This window comes from Gymnogyps californianus, chromosome 2 (genome assembly GCF_018139145.2).
Source record: "Gymnogyps californianus isolate 813 chromosome 2, ASM1813914v2, whole genome shotgun sequence".
NCBI classification, from domain to species: Eukaryota; Metazoa; Chordata; class Aves; order Accipitriformes; family Cathartidae; genus Gymnogyps; species Gymnogyps californianus.
The window spans coordinates 103,235,791-103,258,875 of NC_059472.1; the positions used below are offsets into that span (position 1 = coordinate 103,235,791).

A 23,085-nucleotide genomic window follows, 5' to 3' on the forward strand; every position below is an offset into this window, starting at 1 on the left:
TAATCCATTGGGTCACTCTATACCTGTTGGCATTCAGAGAGCAGTGACCAGAGCTCCATGCAGCACTGGACCTCTGCAGCCCAGCGACAAGTGGAGGAGCTTTCCAGGGGTGGGAGCAGAAGCTATGCATGGGTGGGAATGGCCTTTCTTTGTCCTGCTAAAGGTTGCTAGCCACTTCTGTAAAATCGGTCTGCATCCATTTATTGGAGTGCAGCCAGCAAAACTTGGAGCCAAATCCCAGACTTCCAGACTTGACAGCTTTGACTCATGTAACTTGAGAAACACCAAGAAAAGTATTTCATTGTGGCACAGCTCTTGCAGGCTGCTCAATGCATCAGTCCTGGGCAGCAAGCAGGCAGCAGCACTTCATTAGTAAATGTAAGTGGCTTTAATCTCAAAGACTGACCTCTAGCAATGGATTCTTCAGCAGAAGTCCCAAAGTGTCCCGTGAATCAATTTTCAGCCCTAGTCTTTGGTCTGTCTTTTCACTCCTGCCCTCACCAGAATAAGCTTGGTGGATAGATCCAGCCTGCATCGGTAGGTCAGGCAGGTGGTTCTGCCATTGCTCTACCTCTTAGCTTAACAAAGACATTACTGTCTGCATGTATCTATCTATGCAGTTTGTTTTCCCTTGCACCACACACATCTGTGGGGAGCTTCCTTCTCACACACCACAGCTGAGAGGCTTCTTTAATTTTGTAATTTACTTAGTGTGCTTAAAAAGCAACCTGAAAATAAATTTAATTGGACTCTTGGGAGGAAGGGAGTAGGGAGAGGAAAGTCTTGGAAGCAAAGAAGAGGAAGAGATTCATTTGTATCATCTTCATGGTTTTTATTTAACTGTTCCAGGCTTGCGTTTGGTATATCTGCATTAACTTGAGGTGGAATGGTCTGCTGATGAGACCTCAGCCACAGAGCAGATCCAGTGCCTGGCATCAGGAGGTTGTGTGGTTTCATAACACTTGTACTTTCACTGTTGCGCTGGAACATGGTTTAGAGCAGAGGAATCGTGAGGTGCTTTCTGGTATTTTTCTTAATGATGAGGAAAATGATTCTCTGGCTTTGCAGAGCTGAGAGCCTCATGTTTGAACTGCTGGGGCTGAGGGGTTCATCCTGAAAAACTTTTGCATGGCCTTTGAAAAGTGCTGCTCTGCAATGCTTGCCAAGCAACTGCAATGACTTAACACATTTGGTTTTCAGAGACTTGACTGAGGGATCCTAGATAGAAGTTTGACCCTGCTAATGTTTGCAATGATGTGCCTTGTTCTAGTTGCTAGCGAATTTGCACTCTCACATACGGCAACAGATGCAAGAGAAGAGATGGGGTTCTTCCTGAGACTTTCTGGATCTGCATACTCATTTGGAAATCAATTTAATGCATTTTAATTGCCTATTTTTCTCCTTGGTTTTCTCTTTACAGCTACACACCAGCAAAAAATAATAAGGTAGAGTCTAGCCAGGCAGGCTGCTAATGAGGAAACGACTCAAGAAGATTTTAATTTTCAGCATTTGTTCTTCAAGCTAGCTATTTCAGCATGCAGGGATGTCACAAAACAGGAATGCTACTATTAGCTAATAGAACAAAGGCATTGGGCTCGTACGTCATTTTGCTACATGAAGAACCAAACACTTACATCCTTGACCAAACTATAGCAGTCTGGCAATCCATTTCAGGATGCTGGTCCCCTCAGCCAAATCATCCCTATAAAGAAAACACCCATTGTGCATGAAATATGGTGTGAAAAGAATGAGGGAGATAAAATTTAAGGTGTTAAAAGCCCGGTCTCTTGCCAGCCTTTCATGATCCCCTTGGTAAAGAGAAGCTTCTGGCTCTGCCAAGCTGATGGAAGGTTTTCTCAGAAACCCCTCATCCATGGGGCATTTCTGTGAGAAACAGGATTTAGCCGAGGTCCGTGGCATCCCTGGACAGCCAGAGTAGGCAGGGTTGCACAAAGTTGGCCTGGGAGTTAGGATCAAAGCCAGCCCACCTCTGAGGTGCCCCCGACTCTGCAGCTGGTGCAGTCCAGCTGTGACCTAGGTACCTCTGAATACTGTATTTGAGACCTGCCATTGCTGTTGTACTGCAGGCAGCTGGAGACATCTGCGTTCAGCATCTCCATCATAACCCTTCATTTCCAGTGGCATGCAGTTTCCTATCATTTCATCTTTTAGGCTGAAAAGCTCCAAGTTTCATCCCTGTCCAAGGCCACTGTCTTTGGAAAGACTGAGCAGCTCAGTGTTTGGTGAAAATAGGAGAGGAGGAGAGTATATTGCTTTACACCATCGGGCTGTAGTTCATCATTACCTACTTTACATGAAATGTAAAGGATGCTCCTCAATAGTGCATAGCCACAAGTGAGTGAATAAAACCTTGGCACCTCATTTCATCACCTGGAAAATATTTCCTTTCTCCCTCAATACCTCTCATCCCCTAGGTTGTCCTATCATGCTGAAAGTACTGGGGAAAGGGGGAGCAGGGACTGGTGTTTGCAAGCATCTGGCACAAGGGGCCATAGTCAAAATTGCTGCTAGAGTAGTCCAAATCCTATTCATAAAGTTTGTGAAGGTGAGCCCAGAAAAGTTTAAAGCAATAATTTTGTGTTTGCTGGAGTTTAACAAGGTTACTGACTCTGCATCAGAAAATGAGGTCAGTAAAAAGTATACAAGTATTGGAGTATTGATATTAGGAGGATAAACTTGGGTTAGAGAAGAGGGAAGTGCAATAAATAGGACCGTGCACATGAAGAGAGCTAACAGGCCAGATCTCCTGGGGCTCGGTGCCGGGACTTACTCTGTTTAAGAGTTTTGTACAAATGAGCCCGAGGTTGGCGCGAGCTGCTGGGTGTCCAGATGCAGATGACATCATGATAGGAGGGGAGGCTGCTGATAAATTTCAGGAATGCACCAGACTACAGGAGGATTTGGAGACGCTGGGGGAACAGGCTAATACAAAGTAATTCAATATTACACAATGGAAGGTTATTCGTTTAGGGAGAACCAACAGCACATTTAAATGCAAGTTTAATGAACTAGAGCAGGAAGAAACTAATGAAGAAATAGACTCGGGCTGGTGCTGAGGAGTGGTAGGGATAGCAGCAGCCTGACAAGTAAAAAATAGCGCAGCTGAAATTTTGGAAAAGAGGGCTCATGCTGCAGCTGAGGAGTCCAGGACTCCACATCGGGTTGCTCCTTTCATGTGGCAACCAGGATGCTCTCGGCATTGAACTCGGAGTCTGAAACAGGCCAGTGCTTGATTACAGGGAAAGAAGGTTACAAAGGGTATTTAACCACTGCCGGATCTGTTCTGTACGTCAAGACATGGAGCCTCAGATCCAAAAGGAGATGCTACTGTAGCACACGTCTTTGGCAGAGACCACTAAGGACGTGTTTGGGCCCCCAGGGCACTTGGTTGTGACCACAGCTCAACAATAGATGCAGCCTCCGGTATAAATCAGATCGGTCTAGATATCCTCTGGCTGCAGGGGAAGATGCACTCAGGGACCAACTACCAGCGGAGGGGAGAGGATGAGAAGGAGTTACAGGGGCCCATCGCTAAAAGCAGAATTTCCAGGGGATGTACAGCTTATGCGTTCGTCAAGAGGGAAAGGAGCCCCTTTTGCAGTGGAAGAGCCACACGCAGCCTTTCCTAACTCCTGACCATCACAGGCTCAGGCACTGGCCCCCGGGCCTCGCATCCATCCTCCTGGGTCACTGCTTCCACAAAGCCTCCTGCAGCAACCCCACTCCTACAGATGAAACACAGACATCTGGAAAAAAACTGCTTTGCACTGCCTGAAAATGAAGGTGCGATCCTGCGCCTTGGAGGATGGATGAGGTGAAAGCCGCCATCCCTACAGTGCGTAGGAACCGATACCTACCATGGGTCCCAGTCTCCCGCAGACATCGTAAATCTGACATTTCCCTTCCCCTTCCCCTTCCCCCGGAGAAGGGTCTGCTTTGCTGCCAGCTTGAGTCCCTGTGTACCCAACCAGCCTTTCCTTCATTAAGTACTTTTGAGTGAGGCAAAAAACTTGTTACCACCCTCTGTACCAGCAACTGGGGAAGTCTGAAACACGTGAAATATTTCCGGAGCTAAAATACGTTGTCTGGTAGAAAACGTTGTCGCTGCTCCTTTGCAAGTCTGTCTATACTGCACAAGTATAAAAATTTGCCAATTGTTTAGTACTATTTTACAAACAGAGCATTATACATGCTCTTATTTTTTAACCACCCACTGTATTGCATGTTTCATCGGTAGTGTCCAGGAAGAAATGCAGAGTACCAGTATTTTCACTCTTGACAGTTGTTTTGGCGTGGGAAGGGAGTACCTGAATCGCTGTGGTGGGACCCCAGGGTCACACAACAGAGCCGGGATTCAGCTCGCTGCCGGCACCCACCTCAGCCCAGACCAGCTGCGGAGAGGAGATGCTGCACACCGACCCCAGCCAGCAGCGAGGGGTCCGCCCAGAGCACAAGGCGCATACCTGCCCATGATTCGGGTTTGTAGAAGGGGCAAAACCGGGGCAAAACCAGGACAAAACAAAGCGGCACCGACACAGCGTGTATCATTATGAAATTATTTCTCTGAACTAACGTCTCGGTTTAATTCAGTCGCAGCTTTCTGTATATGGGTCTGGTGTGGCTGTTTGATGTCTGTCTTGATTTTAAAAAGTCGGTGTCTGAACGGGTGACTGTAGCTCCAAAAAGGTTTAAGGTCCTTTGCCTGCAGTCCCTGGCTGCGTTCCTAAATCGTCGTTTAAAAAGAGCCCACTAAATCAAAAGCCAGGTAAATCAACAGAGCACTCAACATCGTAATGAGACCGGTTATAAGGTAAATTACAACATTATTCAAGCACACAAAATTCCTCCTCTGGCATTTGTCCTGCTAAGTGCAATGCACCTTAAAAGTGGTGAAATGATTTCTGGCAGCCTGTGAAAGAGGCTGTGTCTGGGGGATGGGAGGCTGAGCCCAGTCCCTGCCTTTGCACCAGCTTCTAACTTCAGGGGACTTTGGGCAGCATCTGGCCGCTGCTCAGGTGTGCTCTGTGCCTTGCTTGAAAGGTTCAGGGATGTGTTTTCAAAATGGTGCGGTACCGGCCACAAACACTGGCCATGTGCTCTCTCACTTTCCAGCAAATCTTGTTACCATTTTCAAAGCAGGGGATTAGAAAGACTTTAATTAGGAGCTTGATTAGGGAGGCTTGAGACTTATAAATCTTTTGTTACAATGAATGAAATTCTGAACAGATGCTGATGCTTTTGAAGCTGCCAAAACCCAAAAGATGAGAGCGCAGACCCTAAGGAGATGGCCATTATTATATGTGTTAGACATAAGAGGCTATAAGGATATAAGGGCAAGAAGCCCAAAACAGAACAAAATTTCTGTGCAGAGCACGGGTGGCTTTTTCTTATCCGTACCTTGGATTATGGGATTCTGTGCATTTATTGTAAGAAAATATTTGATATTGGTAAACATTGAAGAGGGAGGTCCCCGCCGCCCTGCTTTCAAAACACTTTTGTGCAGATGAAGCTGAAAGATTCTCATTTTACAGGACACGGTGCGGAGAAACAGTTTGTCCCAAGTCTTGCAAGCAGGTCAGGGTGCAAGTCAGGAACAGCAGCCCTGCCTGTCTGTTGTGTGCTACTAACCTATATCCTCTGGTGAGGTGATAACGAAGGCATTTTGGTTGAATTAGAGGTTCCCTGAGAAATACTGTAGCTACTGTGTACAAAGCTCCATGCAAACCATCCCTCCCAGTCTGCTGCGGCCCAAAGAAAAGGAGAGAAAAGCAAAATGCAGGAGGGAATACACATACTCACACGACTTAATATAATGTGAAACTAATCTGGTGAGCATGAATCAGACTCTTCAGTGATTAAAACATCCTGTATAAATACTCCACAGGTTTTGGGGTGTTTTTTTTAAAGGATAGCACTACATTTACATGCAAGAACTGAGGACAGAGGGCAAATTTATAGCTTTGCTTGCAAAGATGAACAGAAGGGGTAAAAACTGATCAAAAAGTGCCCATTCAAGCCTGTGGCATTTGGCTCCTTCCTGCAGCAAAGGAGCCGTGTGTGCGGTTCGGAGGAAGCGTGTGTCGGCCGGCCAAGCTGCGCAGGGAAAGCCAACACACGGGCTCCAGGGGCCGCAGGCGGCTCCAGCATTGGAGGGATGCAGCCCAGCAATCGACGGCGATGCCGGGCAGTGGGAAGTACTGCGGTGCTGCGGCAGCGCTCCTCACCCACCCCGCAGCTGGGTGGGAAGAGGGAGGGAAGGCTTCTTTCCTACTCCTGCCCTCCTTCCTTCTACAACATACAGATTTTTTCTTCTTGCGATTTCTCCAGTACAAATTGATGGCTGCCAGAGCAGTGGAAAATCGGTGGGAACCGAAAAGGGCTACACCCTAAGACAGAGGCTCTGTGGCCTGCTCTGTTCCCCGCTGCGCTACGTCCCCTTCTTCCCAAACTCTCGCCCCAGTCCGGCCACTTCCCGCGAGGGAGAGCCATGCCGCACCGCCTCCCACGAGCATCGCCTCGGCACGCAGCCACATGGACAAGTTTCTCAGCCTGACCCGGGCCACGCAAGCCGCCACGCGCTCGGTCTCAGCCAAGGCGTAAAGGTAGAGCGGGGCAGCCGAACTCTCCCTGGCAATTAACCTGATTACTGGCTAAAAGCAGCAAGCGCTTTGTTTTCAAGCACAGCTGCCTCTGCCGCAGCACAAGGGAAGGGGAGCACCAGCTCGCCCCCTCCTCCTTGCTGCGGGACACGTGGATGGAGAGGGACTGCCCGGGGAGCCTGTACAACTCTCTGCGGCAGAGACGGACCGTGATAAAAGAGGGGCCAGCAGAAGTGCCCGCGTGGAAAGCTGGAGAAGGCTGGCTGCACGGCGGTGCAGGGGGGTGAGACATGGCCTGGCACAGCACCAGTGACAAGGGAGGGTTTCTTGCTGAGGTACACGTCTGCTCAGCCCTGCGTATCCAGTGGAGCAGAGCCTGCTGAGGTCCCACCAGCTCTGCTCTGATTTACCCACAAGGAATTAGGGCTGGTCGGCGAGGGACCGGCCTTGGACACAGGGAGCCCCGTGTTTGGTCTTAGTGCCTGAGCTGCCATGCGGCGATTCCCACATGGGGCGAAGAGGGGTGATGGGGAGCGAGGCAGCGGGAGCGGCCGCATCTCCCAGTCGCACACTGCCACCCCCTCCGTGCACATCGGCTGCAGTGGGCAGTGCCGTCACCCTGCGGCCCAGGGGACTGCCTGAGATGAAGCTAAACGCAGAGACCTGCCTCTTTCATAGTGCACCTGGGAGGCGAAGAAGTCCTACAGAAGAGCTAGTCCTGCCTCAAAAAGCAAGGGGGATCCCGTTTCGGTCCCTGCTGACCCATCGCTGGAGGTCACCGTAAATCGCTCCAAATACTCCAAGCCATTTTTTTTTTCTTTTTTCCTCCTTTTTTCTTCCGTGGAAAGAGTTGTAGGTTTGTGTGTCGGAAAATCCAAATTAATTAAGACCAATTGTAGTCATAGCAATTACGGGTAGGGTTTAGCCAGCAGATGTAGGAAAGCGAAGCAAACAATGCAGGGGCCGGCCAGGCGTGCGCGCCTCGGCAGCAGCGCAGAAGAAAAGACTTGGCATCTGGGAAGTGGCTTTTAAAAACGGCCAGGGTGCATTTGCTACAATAATCCACTGAAACAACAGCCGTCTAAAAATAAGGTTGTTTTCTGTACCAAGCTCCTTTTAACTTCGTTAGTCATCGCCGGCTCCCAAAATAAGCTCCGTGTAACAGTCTCTCCTAGTAGCGGCTGTAAACAAACTTGGGGACGCGGGAGGGAGGCGCAGGGAAAAGGGAAGAGGAGCAGCGGGCGGAGGCGGGGCGGCGGCGGGCGGCCCCGGGGCGGCAGCGCGGGGCGGCGGGGGCGGCGGGGCCGGGGCCGGAGCGGCGGGACCGGAGCGGCGGGGCCGGGGCGGGGGGCGGCCGCGGGCCCCGCGCTGCGCCGCCGCCGCCGGCTGCCTGCGCCGGCTGGCGGGGCCTTGGAGCGGAGCCACGGTGGTCCGGGCAACGGCATTAAACAGGAGGAAACAGACGGGGGATTCCGTCATTTCAGCGGGGAGCAAGGGGGCGGGCAGGAAAGGAGAGTCCCGCCGAGGGGAGCGCGGCTCCCGCCCGCGCGCCCCGCGCCTCACCCCCGCTCCGGCCTCCCAGGAAGGCGCCGGGATCTCCCCCCCGCCCCCCGCCCCCGTCGGGCAGCGCCGGCAGCCGCCCAGGCGCAGGCGGGACCGGGGGGAAACGGCCCCCGCGCCGCCCCCGCCCCGCCGGTAGGGCCGGGCGCCGCCGCGCCGCACCGGGGCCGCGCCGTCGGGGGGGGCGCTGCGGCGCCGCCCCGCGCCCGCCCCGCCCCGCAGCGCCCCCTAGCGGCGCCCCGGCGCGGCGGGGGCCCGGCCCGCTCCGCGCCCGCGGCGGCTCCGCACCTCTGCGCGGGCGGCGGGCGCCGAGCCCCGCGTTCGCCACGTCTAGGCGACCCAGCTGGGGTGCCTGAGGGAAGGCCTCAGTGTTGGGGACGGTGCCGCTGGGGGGCGGGGGGTTTTCCCCTCTTTTTTCCCGTTCGGTTTTCCTTGAAAGACAAGCGTCGCCCTTTTTGTTTTGGTTTTGGTTTTTCCCCACCCGAGGGGACGGCTGGGTCCGGGGGGGCGGGGGGGGGGGGAAGGAGGGGGGCTGTGTGCTTCTCGCCGGGTGCGCTCTTTGGTGGGGACCGTCTTCCACCATGATTTAGTGGAGGAGCTCGCCCCGAAGAATCAGCCGCGGCCTCCTGCTCCCCAGGAGCAGACAGGATTTCGTTTATATTGGGTTTATTTTCAACCACATATGGGTGTCATGCACTAGATTTATGATTTTTTTTTTCCCTTCATACACCAGATATGCTCAAAACCACCCCAACTCTCCGCACGCCGCCGTCCAATTCCAACAGGAAAGTATGGTCCCCTCCTGCCAGCTGTGGGGGCAGAGGGAGGACGAAGGGGGAGCGCGGGGCGAGGGGAACGGGGCTCGAAGCGGCGGAGGCGGCGGCGGCGCGGCCCCTCTCGGCAGCCCCCGCCCGGGCGGCTCCTGCCTGTGCCGGGGTGTCACGGCCGCGTCGGGGGCCGGGTCGGGGCATCCCGGAGGTGGGAGGTGGGAGGAGGAGTCGCTGTGGGTAGGAAACCTCTCCTTCCCCCCGCTACGAAGTGATGAGATACAACTGTGTTGCTGAGATATTTACAGAATAATAATAAATAAAATAATAAATCTGGAGCGACTGAAACCGAGTCCACCGGGTCTGTTAGTAATTTAGCAGAATGGGATTTTCCTTTCTCTCGCCTGCCAGTGGATGCTCTTTTCCAAATTTCCACAGCGGGGGAAGCCTGCGATTTTTTACATAATGATTTCAGCATGCGAGGCTGCCTCGCTTTTTTTTCCCCCTCCCTGCCTGCCTCCCTCTCTCCCCCGTCTCCCCGCCTTCCCCTCCTTCACTTCGCGACCCCGGCGCGCCGCCCGCTCCCCCGAGGAGGGGACCCGGCTCCCGCAGGCTGCGGGGACCCCGCAGGCGGCGGCGGGGCCGGGCTGGGCGGGCCGAGGGCCGGGCGGCCGCCGTGCCCCGCGGAGGGGCGGGCGGGCGGCGCGGCGGCCGGGGCCCGTCGGTGCCCGCCGGTGCCCGCCTCCCGCTGGCCGCCCGCCGGCGGCGGGGCCGGGGCCCGGCTGACATCACGGGGCCGGGGCGGGGAGAGGGGCCGGGAGGGGAAGGGAGGTGGGGGGGTGTTTTCCAGCTTTAAAAAGGCGGCGCCGGGCGCGCAGCCCTGCGTCAGAGCGAGACTTCCCCGCTCCGCACACTCACTCGCCCCCGTACCCCGCCTGCGGCACCCGGCGGGCGGGCAGCGCCCGCCGCCCCGTCCCGCCGCCGCGGCGCGGGCAGTGCCTCCGAAGTCCCCACGCACACCCGCCCTCCTCTCCATGCCCCGGCCCCGGGGGGGCGGCGGCGACGGCGAGCTCCTGTGCCTCCGCGGGCGCGGCTACCACGCCGGGGGCGGCGCGGCCCCGGCCCCCGGGGCGTGAAGGCGGGCGGGGGGCGCGGGCGCGGGGCAGGCGGCGAGGGGCCGGCAGCGGCCCGGGGCGCGGCGCCGGGGCTCCGCCGCCCCGCCGGGTGGATGCCAAGCGCTGCCCCGCCGGCCGCCGCCGCGCCGCCGTCGCGGGACCCAGCCAGCGGGAGAGAGAGGCCGGCGGCGGCCCCGCAGCGCGGCGCCCGCCCGCTCGGCAGCACCATGAAGGCGGCGGAGGAAGGTAACGGGCGGCGCTGCGGGCGGGCGGGCGGGCGGGCGGGCGGCGGTGTCCCCCGGTGTTTCCCCGCGGCGGCCCGGAGGTTTGCCGGCGGCCGCTTGCCAATAGGTGTCTCCTTCGCCTCTCGCACGGCGCCGCCTCGGCCGCGCCGCCGCTCCCGGCCGCCTCCCGCCGGGCCCGGGCCCGCTCCCGGTGCTGGCCCGGCCCGGCCCGGCCCGGCGGGGCAGCGCGGCGGCGGCGGCGCTGGATCGCTCCTCGCCGCCAGCGCGGGGCTGCGAGGGCGCCTGGGGTCCGGTCAGGGGGAAACGCTGCGAAGCAGCTCGGGGATTCCCTCCCCAGACCCGGGTTTGAGTTGGGGGGAGGTCAGAATACACCCTGTAATTGCAGCCGTCCCTCGCTCTTGGGAAAATGAGGGAGCCTCCTAAAAAAGGGGGTCCCGGGCAGTGCCAGGCGCCGTACCAGCGGCCAGCCCTCCCCGGCGCTCCGAAACAGGCGGGCGCGCCGCGGCCGGCTGCGGGGCTCCGCCGCCCCGGGTCCCCCGCGCCCCCGGGGGTGTGGGCTCCCCGCCGCCGCCGGCCCGGCTCCGGGGGAGCGCTTGCCCCGCGACCCCGGCTCTCTGTCGCGACTTCTTTCGATGTCTCCTAGTAACCCGGCTGCGAAAAGCGCGCTGAAAACACAGCGGCAAAGTTTCTGGCGAGAAAGATCGTGGGCGCGGGGCTTGGGAAGCGCTTTGCGGGTAGCTGCCCGTCCGGACTGAACTTGGTCCTGCCAGGGGCAGCGTTTGGCTGGAGCCGGGACCGGCTTCAGCCTCCCCTGTGCCAGTCGGGACATTTTTCTCCCCCCGGAGCATCGTTACCCAGCACCGCTCTGCCCGCTGGCGAAACGTTCCCACCTCGCTTTTCCCTGCCAGCGCCTTTCGGCACCGCCGCGCCGCCTCCCCCCGGGAGCCGGACCCCGCAGACGGGAGCCGGGCATCACCTCCGCGCCGCAGCAGGTGCGGGGCAGGGGCAGCTCCCGCCTCCCCGCTGCGGGCCCGGGGACAGCCCTCTGCCGTGCCCCCCCCCCTCCGGGCTCCCAAGTTTCCTTCCGATCTGGTGGTGCCTCCGCTTTGCTGCTGCTGCTGCTGCTGCTGCTGCTGCTGCTGCTGCTGCTGCGGCTAAAATGTCCTGCCGGGCTCGGGCAGGGCACGGCGAACCCGCACATCGTGGAAAGAGAAAGTTGTGAAGAAGTAGGGGGGGGGGGTGTCGGGTCCACGTCCGCGGTGTTTTTTCCGCAGCGTGGGACAACGGGGCTCCCTTCCCCGGGTTTGTCCCCGGAAAGCTGGACGGGCGCTCGGGACCCATCTTTTCTTTTCTTTTCTTTTTTTAACACAGATGTTTTCACTCCAGGGGTTCATTTCAGTTGACGGGATCCTGCCAATGCAAAAGCTACAAGCGTGGCTGTGACTGCGGCTCCGCTTTTGAAGCATGCGAGCGCCTTTTTGGATGAAAGTTAATTACGTTTTATTTAATAGCTTTGGCTTGCGTGCCTCTCGCACGCTCGGACCTCCGAGGGCTGCACGCACGGCGTTTCCACCGCTCTGGGCTTCAAGGGCACTGAATGCACGAACTTGTAAAAATTATACCCAGAGGCAGCTGACACAAAAAGCGTACTGGAGCCTCTTGTCAAAAAAAAAAAAAAAAAAATCCCCCCTCTTTATTTCTGTGGCATTTCTGATGCCTGTGTTACAATGTCGCCAGCCCTCGTCGACAGTTCTCTTCCCTGTTGATGTATTTTGTAAGGGACTAAGAAAATGAGGCCAGCCAGAAAGTGTGACCCAATCCAGGAAACACGTAGGGGAGCCCTGCAAGTCAGGATCACTGCCTGCAAATTCAGGTGCCCCTTGATTGCCAAACTACGACAATCAAAGAAAATATTTCTTGCTTAGCCTGGGAAGAAACTCTCGCAAAGCGTCCCGGTGGGAGGACCCCGCTTTTTTCTTTGGCTCGTAGCGAGGTGCGGAGTCCTTTGCCTCAGAGAATACCCGTGGGTTAACGCCACGTACAAGCTAACTTCTCCTTCAGGCTGCGGGGCTGCAGGTAGAGCAGCCCGTCTGCTGGGTCCCTTGTCGGACCTGCGTTGCGACCAGGGGGAGTTGGGACAACTCCGGTGAACTACAGGGAGAGGCTTGGTCGGCGGCCCTTGGGCTGCTGGGTCGGTCGGTGGGTAGCGCAGAGGCGCCTGGCGGCACGGGGATGGCCTCGCCGGGTCACATCCACCCCCCTCCCCCTCGTTTCTCTCTCCCCAGTTTAATGGCACTGTTTTGAACTGGATTATTAACTGGCGCGACGCCGTTGTTCCGTCCCCACATGTGGCATCACTTCGGTTTTGCCTTTCCGTAGCACATCTTTCCTGTTTCTCCAAGGGAAGGGTGCCAATCGAAATATTTCATTGACAGCGCTAGTATTTATGGCACTGGCAAAGCAAGCCGTCCGTAAATAGTTTAGGACAGTTCACCCATCTCGCAGGTACCAGATGCGGGAGAGGCAAAGGAGCGAGAGCAGCGGGTACTTGGGAGCTCCTCCTCGCCTCCCCCCCGGGGCGCCCCGGCAGGCGATGGGGAGCAGACAGCAGCCCGGCGCGGAGGGGCAGCGGGGGGGTGAGCCCGGTGAAACCGGGGGGCTGCGCCTCGGGGGCTGGGGGCCGGGGCGAGCGGCTGTCCCGCCTGTAGGCCCTGGGCAGGGGGCGGGAGGCGCAGCAGTCCCCGCCGTCGGGGCAGAGGCTGCGGGCCGTGCGCGGGTAAAGCGGGACGCTCGTCCCTGCGGCGCGGCCCCTCTCCCAGGCCGGGCCCGGCCGCCCCTGGCCTGCTCCAGCATCCCGGGGCGAGCACGGCCCCGGCAAGCCGGCAGCCGCAGGCGGAGGTGTTCCGCCGCTGCCAAGGCCTTTTGCACACTCGGGTGACTCAGCCCCGGCAGTTCGGGGAAGCGGCTGCGAGCAGGGGACCGAGGGCAGCCCCACGGCGGCGCCCCGGCGGCTGCCTCACCTCCGCCCCAAAGCAGACCCCGTCCCCTCCGGGGCAAAGCCCAGCCCCGCGGCGGGGCCGCCCGCTGGCAGCAACCCGGGGCCCAGGGGCCCTGCGTGCCCTGGGGCTGCCCCGACGGCGCCGGGGGCTGCCGGTGCCCGCCGGCTCCTGCGAGAGACGAGACTGCAGCGCGGCTCGTCCCGGCGAGGCGGGGAAAAAACGTAACGGGCTCTGATGGAAAAAAATTGTGTTTTCCTGGCACTTTGTAACGGAGATTTCAGCCCTAAGCCTGGAAAATGGTATTCCCTGAGTTTATAAGGGAATACCATTTCCATAACCGCTTTAAAAAACTATTCCTTTTGAAATCCGGCCTGAAGCTCAGGGAGCTCAAGAGGCGAGGCGAGCCGAGCTGCTGGGGGGGGGGGGGGGGGAGCTCCTTTGCCTGGCGGAGACTTTCAAACGGGACGGTATCATCTGACAGAAGTGCATTTCTAAACAGAAAAAGAGTGTAATTTATTTTTCCCTGGTTGATTTTTGACCCGTACAAGGGGGGAAAGACGGCAGGCCGGGGGAGCGCCGTGCCTGCCCTGCCGCCTCGCACCGTCACCGGGGCCCTTTGCAAGCGCCCCTCGGTGCGCGGCCTCGGCCCGGGGACCTTTCCCTCGCCGGCGCACGGAGGCAGCCGGTAACGTTACGAGTCCCTCTTTAGTGCGCTTTTTATAGCAGTTGGCACTAGTGGGTGCTGCAACTAAGTAAAATAAATAATAAATAAATGAAAGCGAAGCCTCCTGGCTCGCAGACGCGGCGCGGTGGGGACCCTCGGAGGAAGCCTCAGAAGCCTTCAGCGAAGACGGGGACACGCCGGTATCCCGGCCGGGCGGGCAGAGCCGCCCCCCCCCCGAAGCCCCCTGGCCGAGGGCGGAAAGCGCCGCTCTTGCCCTGCTCCGTTTGGCGGGAGCCCGGCACCTGCGGCAGTTAGTTACCGGCGGGCGGGAGCAGGTGAAGTCCCGCTGCCCGGCTACCCCCGGCCTCCCCATCCCGCCCCCCGGGGAGCCGGCGAGCCGGGGGTCTGGGGTCTCCCCCGGTGCCGGGCTCCCCGCGCGGGGGGCGCAGCCGCGGCCTCGGAGGGGCTCCCCGCGGCGCGCAGGCTGCGCTGCAGGGGCAGAGCCCCGGCGGGGAGGTGCGGGGGGGGGGCCGGGCACCGCGGTTGTTTGCATCGACCCGGAAACATCAACAGCGGGAGGGAGGGCGGATCAGAGGCGGCGGCGGCGGCAGCGAGATAGGCCGCCCGTCGGGGCCGGGGTCACGTTACCGCCCGCAGCGGCCGCCGTCCTGCGCCTTGCCGGGGCTTGCGCGCAGCCCGCCGCCGCCGAGGGGGAGCTCGGCCCGGGCCGCCGGCAGCAGGTGTCCGGGCGCGACGGGGCGGGCCCGACGGGGCGGGCCGGGGGCTGCGCCGCCGCCGCCGCCGCCGCCTGGGTGCCGGAGCGTGGCGGGGGTCGCGGCGGGAGCCATGACGGGCGTGGAGGCCGAGCAGGAGTTTGATTTCGATTTCCTCTTCGAGTTCAAGCACAGCGATGAGGGCGGCGGCGGAGGTGGGTCGCGGCGGGGCGGCCGGGGCACCTCCGGAGGTGCTGGCGGAGGGATGCTGCGGGGAGCCCGCCCCTGCGCAGCCCCGTTCGGGAGGGGGAAGGTTATTCCCCCCCCCCGGGGGAGCGCGGCCGGGGCGGCGGGGCGGGGGAGCCGGCAGTCCCGCCCGGCGGGGTCGGCCCGGCCCCGGGCGGCGCTCGTCGTCTCCGCCGCGCCGGGAAGCGGCGAGCGGGGCCGCCGCGGCTGGGAGGGAAATCCTGCCCCGGCGCCCGGCCCGTTCCCTCGCGGTGCCCTTGCAGCAGCCGGACGAGCCTGCGAGGGGAGACGGCTCGGGAGGCAGCCGGTGCCTCATTTTTGAAACTTCGGCGTTGTTTGAGCTCTTCAAGCCCCGGCGTTGCCTGCTCGCACGGCTGCCCCCGTCTGCCAGCAGCCTGTGACCGACCGGGCTGTCCTCGCAGGCTGCCCGGCGCTGGCGGGGGGCGACCCCCTCGCACAGCCCTCACCACCCCCAAAGCCCCCGGGGGTTGGAAGTGGGGATCTAGGTCTTGCCCATCACAGAGACGGGCCAGTTCAAAGCCCACTTTGACCCTCTCCCCTTCCCCCCCGTGAGCTGGAGCTAGTTAGGCTCAGGGTTTAGCTTGAAGGTCATCCATAAATAAAAATAACGGGCCTGAATTTGTCACGGGTCACACCGTTCCCAACTCTGGTGTCTCGGTCCGGCTGTCTTTTTTTATGACTTTTAACAATACTTGAGGTGGAAATGAGGCGAACAAGTCTGGAATTGACACAGAGAGAGAGAAAGTTGTCGTTTCCTGGTGTGAGGTTGACTGGTACGGCGTCAGTGATAGCTGGTCACCATAAAAAGCTCTCGTACAAGTAGATGATTTAACGCAGCCTCAGAGTAAGGCTGTCTCTGTGTCTGTGCTTCATCTTTTGCCTTTAAACTGAATGAGGTTCCCAAATCCATGCCTGCGTATCGCAGCCTGCCAGGATGCAGGTGAAGGCATAGTGCTCCCCTTCCTAATGCTCCCCAATTGCCCAGCTCTCCGGCACATTGTCAGTGTCCAAATAGTTGTTACAAGCTTCTCAGTTTTTAGAAAAATGCAGTTTTGAGAGTTTCACACCAAGCTTTTCAGATGAGTGTCCTAGTAATTAGACACCTGGAAAGTGGAGAGGCCTAAGCAAATCAAGTGTCACAGTCCTAGTGAGAAAAGTACCTAACTCCATTAGGCAATTTTGAAAGCATGAATTTAAACACAGACCTAGATGTGGCTTCATCTTTAGAAACGTAAAATAGCCCTCAACTTCTCGGAAGCCCCTCTGAGCTGCAGGTGTTCAGCATTCCTATTTAAAGAATGTAAATAAAAACTGATGGTGTCCAGTGCCTTGCAGGATCAGCCCGTTAGTGATAGAAAGGAATAAAACCTTTGCTCTGTGAAATTAACTAGAGAAGAAAAAAATCTGAATTTTTTATGTTGTCAGAAAGTGAAATGTAATATGTGAAGATGTGCTCACAAATCAAGGGGTCCAATTTCTTGTCCTAGTTATACTTAGCGTAAGTAAGTGTAGATTTGTTGGAACAGAACTGTTGCAGACCTGCACTGGTCTATCTGATACTGGGTTTTGGCTCAAGATATTAAAATCCACTATTGAAAGTGTCTTGGTAGTAAGTGCACTGGTCCCAGAGGCCTCTATAGATCACGGTTGTGACAGCGGCTCCATGTTAAAGCGTTACCTTCCTTTCATGCCTATCAGCACTGTCAAAATACCCTACACAGCTGCATTATGTGATGCAGTTTCATGCCTTTGTAGCCACCTCCATCTCCCGTCCCTCAAGACTGGCATTTTATTTCTACATGTCTAATTCACCCTGGTGAGGAAAATGCTGACTATGTATGTGCATTTGATGAATTTTGTAAATACAGAAGTTGTGGAGAAGAATGTGCTTTTTCAGAAATAGTAGCTGGTGGTTTTTAGCTCACAAACCAGGGCCTCGGTCCCGTTCCTAGTTCTGGCTTTGGGGCTTTTATATTTGGTGGGCATACTTTCTCCATGCTGCCTGAAAATTTAAGATACCTAAATACATTTGGAAGGCTTTGGATCTTGCTTCTTTCAATTTTGAGTACTATTGTGTGAGAAGCTTTATGACACGTTATTTTTCTTGGCCCTTTAAAAGCTGACTTTTTAAAAATATGCGTAATAGTTCCAAAAGAGGCTATTCCTTGCCATATGCATTAGGGGAACTTGTTGCTTGGAGCACTCGAGGCTGTCTTTTAAAATTTTTTTTTTTTTTAACTGGATTCCAAATGCTGGTCTGAACCTTTATATTGCCCGTTCAACCTGGGCTGCAGATCCCCAGCAGACTTCAGTGTTTGAATTTCACCCTAGTCATGCATTAGATTTTAAGAGGACACAGTACTTTTCATGCAGGTAATAATTATCCCTGCTACTTTGTTTGTTTACCTGTTTATTTTTAACGAAAGATCTGAAGGCGCTGATTCCGCAGTCAGCAGATGCTGCTGTTGCGCCCTGTCTGCAAAGCCCACCTGGTGGGTGCAGAGCCGGGGCAGCCCGCAGAGCCCACGGTCCCCTGCCCAGGGCACCCGGCTGCACGGTGGGGACCGGCTGGAGGCAGCGCCCGGCTGTGCCATGTCACCAGTGCCATCCACCTACACGCCGGGCCAGGAGGCTGTGGAAGGGCTCATGGGGCGTACATGGAAGAAGAGCCTAGCCAGTGTCCCGGCAGCAATGCGGTCCCAGGGACATCACCTTCCTCTGGAGCTGGAGGAAGCAGTGAAGGGGTTGAAGCTGCCTTGAAGGCGCTGCTTAGACCCTGTCTCTGAGCTAATTTCTGAAACAGAGGTCTTACCACTGTTGTACCACTTTGGGGTTTTTTTTCCATGAAGAGTGAGAGGGAAGTGGTGGTGGTGGTTGTGGTGACACTGAGCAGCGCGGCCATGTGGCAGGGCAGCAACAAAAGGGGACTGATTTTGGAAGGAGGGGACTCTCATCTCTGATCACCCAGGCAGATCTGCGCCTCACTGTGACCACTGCAGTCGGATTGTCCATGCCTCTTTCTTCATAGTTGTTGCCTGCCTTGTTGTTTGAAAACAGTGTGAAGCTGCAGCACGTTTTGAATAATCCAGTTTTATTTGTGGCATGCTCCGGTGTAATTTAATGACCCTTCCTCAGTAAATGGCTGGTCTCTGAAGGCAGACTAGAGAGCGAGTTCAGAAGGTGTTGTTGCTCATCCTTCCTGACTGTTACCTGACATGACATACATCAGCTGGAACATCGCAGAGTTGCTGCAAAACTGCGACAGCACATTAATTTTTCCTGAGTACCGTTTGCCTTGGAGTCGTTGCCAGCGAGAAAGGCGAGCGCAGATCGCCGGAGGATGACACCAGAGAGGGCTGAGCTGATAAACAAAAGAAAGAGAATAGCTGGCTGCGCTGGTGTTACCAGCTTGGAGGCTCATTTGCATCTGCAACGCTCCTGGGCAGCGGGTCGCTTTGGGAATAACAGCTGCAGTAATTAACACAGCTTTTCCGTATCTCCCTGGGGAAGGTGGGCGAGGGTGACCGCCAAGGGAGCTTGCCTCCTGGGAGGGAAGGGGACAAGCTCCCCGTGCGGACCAGCTGTGGCCAGGGGGGACGCAGAGTTTCCCTCTGTCCTTCAGGAAAGTGCCACTGCCGTAATAAAGCTCAGGGAAGGCTGATGCTCTGTGAGCACAGCTTGGGGCTGGAGCTGGGTGCATTTCCAACCTGCTGGGAGGAACCTGCAGAACAGCATTACCCAGACCCAAAGTTCAGCGGCTGTTGTCCCTGATAGAAAGGTTTTGCTGTCTTCGCCCAGTAAGGCAAGAGGTACTGGCATTAGGGGCTCTGGCCCATGTGGGCTGGTGGCGCAGAGCCTCCCTATATCAGAAAGCATGGAGTGGATGACTCCTGATCCCACCACTGCTCAGAGCACCAGGGGCACGTTGCCCTTGGTTGAGGGCCCCATGAATGGCCCACCGGTGTCTCCGAGTGGCAAAGAGAAACACATATGCAGCCCCAGGACAAGGGAGCAGAGCTGAAGGAGTTCCTTCAGCAGGCCAACAGTGAGGCAAGGCAGGGATGGTCTCCTGCGGACCAGCTTTGAGATGCTGGTCCCTGTAGCGCAGCAGGGATGGAGGCACGCAAAGCGCGGGTTGTTCCCCTGCGCTGGGTCAGGGAGCCCATCGGCACAAGTCTGTGATGTGATCTGTCACCTTCCAGGTTTTCCACACTGACTGTGCAACTCTGCTGTTGCTTTTATACACCCGGAGCTGTTAAATGGTTAGACCGTTGGCCAAGAGCGCGCTGCTGGCAGCGCTTGACGTGGCGTGCGCAATAACCAGCAATTTCAGTGGAATTTCAGCTGTCACGGAGTAGTGAGACATCCATGTTTATCCTTCACCTGGCCTCTGCCAGTTGGGCTGGAGGATAAGCGGTCCCAGAAACCAGAGCAGGTCAATAGATCCGTCTTGTTCCAAAATCCTAGTTAACTGGAACCAGTTGGAAACTTACTGTAATGGAAATTTCGGTTGTGTATAATTTTTTTAACAGAACACAGTTGATCATGTCTGCCTCCACTTTTGTTTTTTGTCCTGTGTTTTTTGTGTATTCCAACTTTTCAGGGAGGGAATTAGGCTCACTTACGTAAAAGCGCATCTCTTGAGCAGCACTGCAGTCTCTGAATGCTGAAGCAACGTTGTTTGAAGACTCGATTTTTTGCTCTGAAGGTTCACATAAGAAGAGTGTCCTCGAGACAAACTCAGTCCGTGTACATCCCCCTCCCAAGATAGCTTGTCTTGTGCTGTTCAATTAGTGGCATTTTCAAGGATGCTAGTCTGCAGCTTCTCCCCTAGCATGGCATGCCTGTGGTCTGGGTTGTTAAGGAGAGCTGTGCTTTTGTGTGTTGTGCTGTGTCCCTCCACTCCAGCTGGGTATGTTACTAAGTGGATATATTTGTGCAGCAGCTCATATCATTCTTTTTTGTTTGTTTGTTTTTTCCAGAACACTATAATTATACATCTTCAAACGTAAATGCTGCATTGCCTCTAAATGTGGCACATTCCTCATTGTCAACTCCATGTCACGGCCTTCAGACATCAAATCCCGTCATTTCAGTTGTCCCATCGACAAACCATCCTTCTGGATACGGAGGACACATCGACGGCGGGGCCTCCGAGTATTACTTGCCGCCAAACATCAGACCTAATGGAGCTCCAGCGCTGGAGAGCCCTAGAATTGAGATCACTTCTTACATGGGACTTCATCATAACAACAACCAGTTTTTCCACGATGAGGTTGAGGAGGCCATCCCAAACGCCAAGCGGTCGCCTTCCACTGCCACTTTGAACTTACCGAACATCGAAGCGTACAGAGACCCGTCCTGCCTGAGTCCAGCGAGTAGCTTGTCTTCCAGAAGCTGCAACTCTGAAGCGTCTTCCTATGAGTCCAACTACTCGTATCCGTACACTTCACCCCAGACCTCTCCATGGCAGTCCCCATGTGTCTCTCCGAAGACCACCGACACAGAGGAGGGCTACCAGCGCAGCATGGTGGCCTGCACTTTGCTCAGTTCCCCGAGGCACTCTCCGTCGACATCTCCCAGGACGAGCATCACAGAGGAGAACTGGCTGGGGGCTCGCAACTCCAGGCCTCCGTCTCCCTGCAACAAGAGAAAGTACAGCCTCAATGGCCGGCAGACCTCCTACTCGCCGCACCACTCCCCCACGCCTTCTCCGCAAAACTCGCCGCGGGTGAGCGTCACGGATGAGACGTGGCTGGGGAACACCAACCAGTACACCAGCTCCGCCATCGTCGCCGCCATCAACGCCCTCACCACCGACAGCACCATAGATATGAACGACGGGATTCCCATCAAGTCGAGGAAGACCGCCATCGACCACACCCCGTCCATGACTCTCAAAACTGAGCCGGCTGGCGAGGATCATGGGACCATATCGCCAACTGCCGATTTGTCACCAGAAGACTTCTCCAGCTTTCAGCACATCAGGAAAGGAAACTTCTGCGAGCAGTACCTGTCCGTGCCACAGCATCCCTACCAGTGGGCCAAACCAAAGTCTCTGTCTCCGACATCCTACATGAGGTAAGGAATCCTGACTTAGAGGGCAATCCTGATAATATCTTTATTGCATGCTTTTTTTTACTCCTTCCCCTTCCTGTCTCTGCTTCCTGCCAGATCTGCCCATCCACTCATTCTGCTTAGCCGTATCTTGTGACACTGCCTCTGTTGTTGGTGTGGTGTGACCACGAGTAAAGCCATGAAGGGTTAAAGAAGTGGTTCTAGGAGCTGGGCATGTGTGGGTTGTAACTGGTTATCTGCTTCCCAGGGGACGAGCCCCAGCCTGGGCAGTCTGGAAATGGGGTATTCAGAAGCTCGTCAGGCAGCAGGACAATTTGGTACCATCAAATCTGTGGCTTTACTTAATAGTTCATCACATCTTAGTATGTTTTTATTGCAGGACAAGGAGATGGTCTCATTACTGTGGCTGTTACAGGGCCTTTGACATTTACGCTTTATAGACAGTGAATACAAACAGAATAGGAATATGGTTCTTTTGTGCATTATTTCAGCTTTTACTTTACTTCATCTGAAAGCTGCTTATCAGTCTTCTTTTCCTATCTGTGTTGGACAGTGATTTTCTTTTTTCTCCCTTCCCCACCATTTTTACGTTTAAAGAAGAAAACCTTATTTGTCAGCTGATAATACTCAATATACTGGTCACATTTATGTATCACAAGGGGACTCTGGGTGGGAAGCACCACAGAATAGCCAGAATTTGAGTTACATCCATTGCTTTCTCTTTCGGACTCAGTTATGGTCTTTATTTTGAAGTCTTCTGAAGGCTGTATATGCAGAAGCATGTGGTGCAGGAAAAGAGTTTGGCTTTCCAAAAGTTTGCGGGCTGTTCGCAGTCCCTGGTTGTGATGGTCACCCCCTCTCCTCTTCCTCCCCAAGCACACCTGGCTTCTTGCTTTTGACAGCAAAGCTGTCTTTCTCAAAATGAAACAAGCGGGCACGTAGCTGAAATGTTTTAATTAGCAATACATTCCCTGGCTCTCAACCTTGCCAGTCTCACTTTTCTCCAGCCAGCACCTCTCTGCCATGCGCTGTCTCCCAAAACTGAGATTGAGCGGTCCACGGCCCTTTGTGTTACAGCATGTAGTGCTGTGGTCCCCTTCCTCATCGTTCTCTGCCTCCTCCTCTCTGTGTTGCCCAAGCTCCTTGCAGGACCCTGGCTCAATTCAGCACTGGGAAATGCAGCAGCCCCTTTGGCTCTGGTCGAGCCATCCAGAGGTAGGCACTCGCTGCCTTTCAGAGCTGGGATAGAGACTTGTAACACCAGGCAAATCCTTCAGAGCCTTCCCGTGTACTTAAAAAAAGCCTTTTATGTTCTCCCACTGAAGTGCCAAGTAGCTCGCGTTCATCAGAGAGGCCGGCCGTTGGCTTTTCCATCGGAGGGCTGCTTTTTGCCAAAGACTTCCAAGGGCAGTAATAGGACAGTTTGACCAAAACGGCTTTTATCTTTCCATTGCAGCGAGCGGCCCGTAGGCGCTTTGCTGCAGTCCGTCAGGAGGCACCCGGCATGCCTGTGCGCTAACACAAACAAGAAAGGTGAAGCGTACAAAACGGAGCCCCACTACGTTGTGTATTTAACATTTTTTTCCACTGTTTTGGTCTTGTATAAAATATGTTTCCTGGTTCGCAATATGTTTCCATGTGATCTCATTAACTCGTGCTCTAGGGCAGTTGGAAGTTACTGTCGAAATGTGATTTTAAGTTATTTTACCAATCAGATACACTGACCGTGCTTCCTTCCACCAAAAATACCTCTCGTTTTATGTATATGAAAGTGCTGGGCAACTGAGCACGGACGTCAACAGGATCACAGCCTACGCAACAGAAACTATGTTATTTTAAATCTTTCCAAAAAAATTGGTTAAGAATTTGTCACAACAGAGCTGGATTTTTTTCCTGTTATGTTACACATCTGTTCTATTTCAAACGTGAGGGCTGGAGGGGTGGGTTCCAACAAACAACTCGGGCTCCAAAATCTACCCGGTCATAATGATTTTGAGATAACCAGATTTGATTACCTCCTCTGTCTCTTCCTGAATACGCGGTACAATTTTCATCAA

The 23,085-nt window shown here is 55.8% G+C and overlaps 1 protein-coding gene across 1 annotated transcript in view; it reads left to right on the top strand.

Annotated features, from left to right (window-relative positions):
• Positions 1 to 10,175: 10,175 nt before the first annotated feature.
• The window catches only part of NFATC1 (nuclear factor of activated T cells 1), a 114,480-nt gene continuing 101,570 nt past the window's right edge, over positions 10,176 to 23,085 (top strand). The window contains exons 1-2 of the mRNA XM_050892091.1: positions 10,176 to 10,308; positions 19,933 to 21,031. Coding sequence (XP_050748048.1) covers positions 10,176 to 10,308; positions 19,933 to 21,031 — 1,232 coding nt within the window. The remainder of the gene's footprint in view (positions 10,309 to 19,932; positions 21,032 to 23,085) is intronic.